At 52.2% G+C, this 1221-nt stretch overlaps 1 protein-coding gene across 1 annotated transcript; it reads right to left on the reverse strand.

Moving 5' to 3' along the window:
* Window positions 1–241: 241 nt before the first annotated feature.
* PV07_12843 (uncharacterized protein) lies at window positions 242–580 on the reverse strand (the record flags this gene model as incomplete). The annotated part of the gene is made up of 1 exon (XM_016400413.1): window positions 242–580. One exon carries the CDS (start codon window positions 578–580, stop codon window positions 242–244), a length of 339 nt encoding a protein of 112 aa, XP_016241941.1.
* Between the last annotated feature and the right edge of the window lie 641 nt (window positions 581–1221).

Genomic DNA, 1221 nt, shown 5'->3' on the forward strand with positions numbered 1-1221 from the left:
TAGGTGAACGTGAACGCTGCGCAGGGCCAGCTGAATCTTCGAACTGTTATTCGGGCAATCGACAAGACCACGCAAGCATCCGAGGTCGATGGTGGACGACTGCCGTGCGACCTTATCAACCTTCGACCACAATCCCCCAGTGCTTTCGTCGAGGAATCCTGTCGCCTCGCTTCGAGCGGCCAGTTGAAGGGTGGCCATCGAGTTCATCGACTCGAGCGGCAGAAGTGCCTCAGAGATGCATTCAATCGATACTGGGACCAGCGACCCTTGACCCCTGTCGATAAGGACGTGCTGATAGGTCTGTACACGTCGCAAGCTGTGATTCGCGATGGTAGCTCACGCCCACAGGAACTTCCATGGATTTGGCCACGTCGTCGATCTGATTGAACCGAAACAGCTCGGCCTTGAGCCGCAGCTTTTCACCTCCAAAAGTGCATCGCGACGCTACTCGCTTGAGACGGGAAGGATTCCAAGCAGAATCACTGCGAAACAAGACGGCTACTTGCGTGCACTGTGGAGACCCATACTTTGAAGGGAGACTCTTCTGTTCCGGAGACTGCGCTAAAATGCCGTTCGGCATTTTAGCGCCATTCCCTAACGGCTCATTGGCTGGGTTATGACAACATACTTCAGGACCTGTCACAACAAAATATATAAGGAAAATGTCTTTCAAAGCCGTTATCGTTGACACTCTCATTTAGTCGTCCCATGTACATTCAGCATTTGACAGGCACTCTTGTCTTGGAGCTAAATTGACACCATGGAGGCCAAACCCTCCTCCAACGCTGCTGGAACTTCCATTTACGACGATTCAGATGTAGAGAATCTGTCCTTCACATCTGGAACAACGGATATGCGTGACGAGGTCGGCTATTGGTTTGGTCGGAAATACTTCGAGTGTGTCATCTCGCAGCAAGTCCTTCAAGATTGCGGTCCCTACGACACGCCCTCTAAAGTGGATGTTCGTTCCCTTCCAATGATATTCGCTGTTCGGTGCCTAACCGGTTGCCCAGTCCCGACTTTTCCGCCACATGCAAGATTTCCCATATGACACGTGTCTCTCGTCACTCGCTGAGTATCACCCAATTGAGCGGTCGAATCGTTTTGAGGTGTCAGCAAGGGATCCCCGCACAAGGTTACTGGTCCTGGTAGGTTGGATCATCCACGAAGGGTCTGCGCGCGCGAAGCAGCAGATGTTGCAGACCGTGAGATCCTTTTATC

The sequence above is a fragment of the Cladophialophora immunda genome, assembly GCF_000835495.1.
Source record: "Cladophialophora immunda strain CBS 83496 unplaced genomic scaffold supercont1.202, whole genome shotgun sequence".
NCBI classification, from domain to species: domain Eukaryota; kingdom Fungi; phylum Ascomycota; class Eurotiomycetes; order Chaetothyriales; family Herpotrichiellaceae; genus Cladophialophora; species Cladophialophora immunda.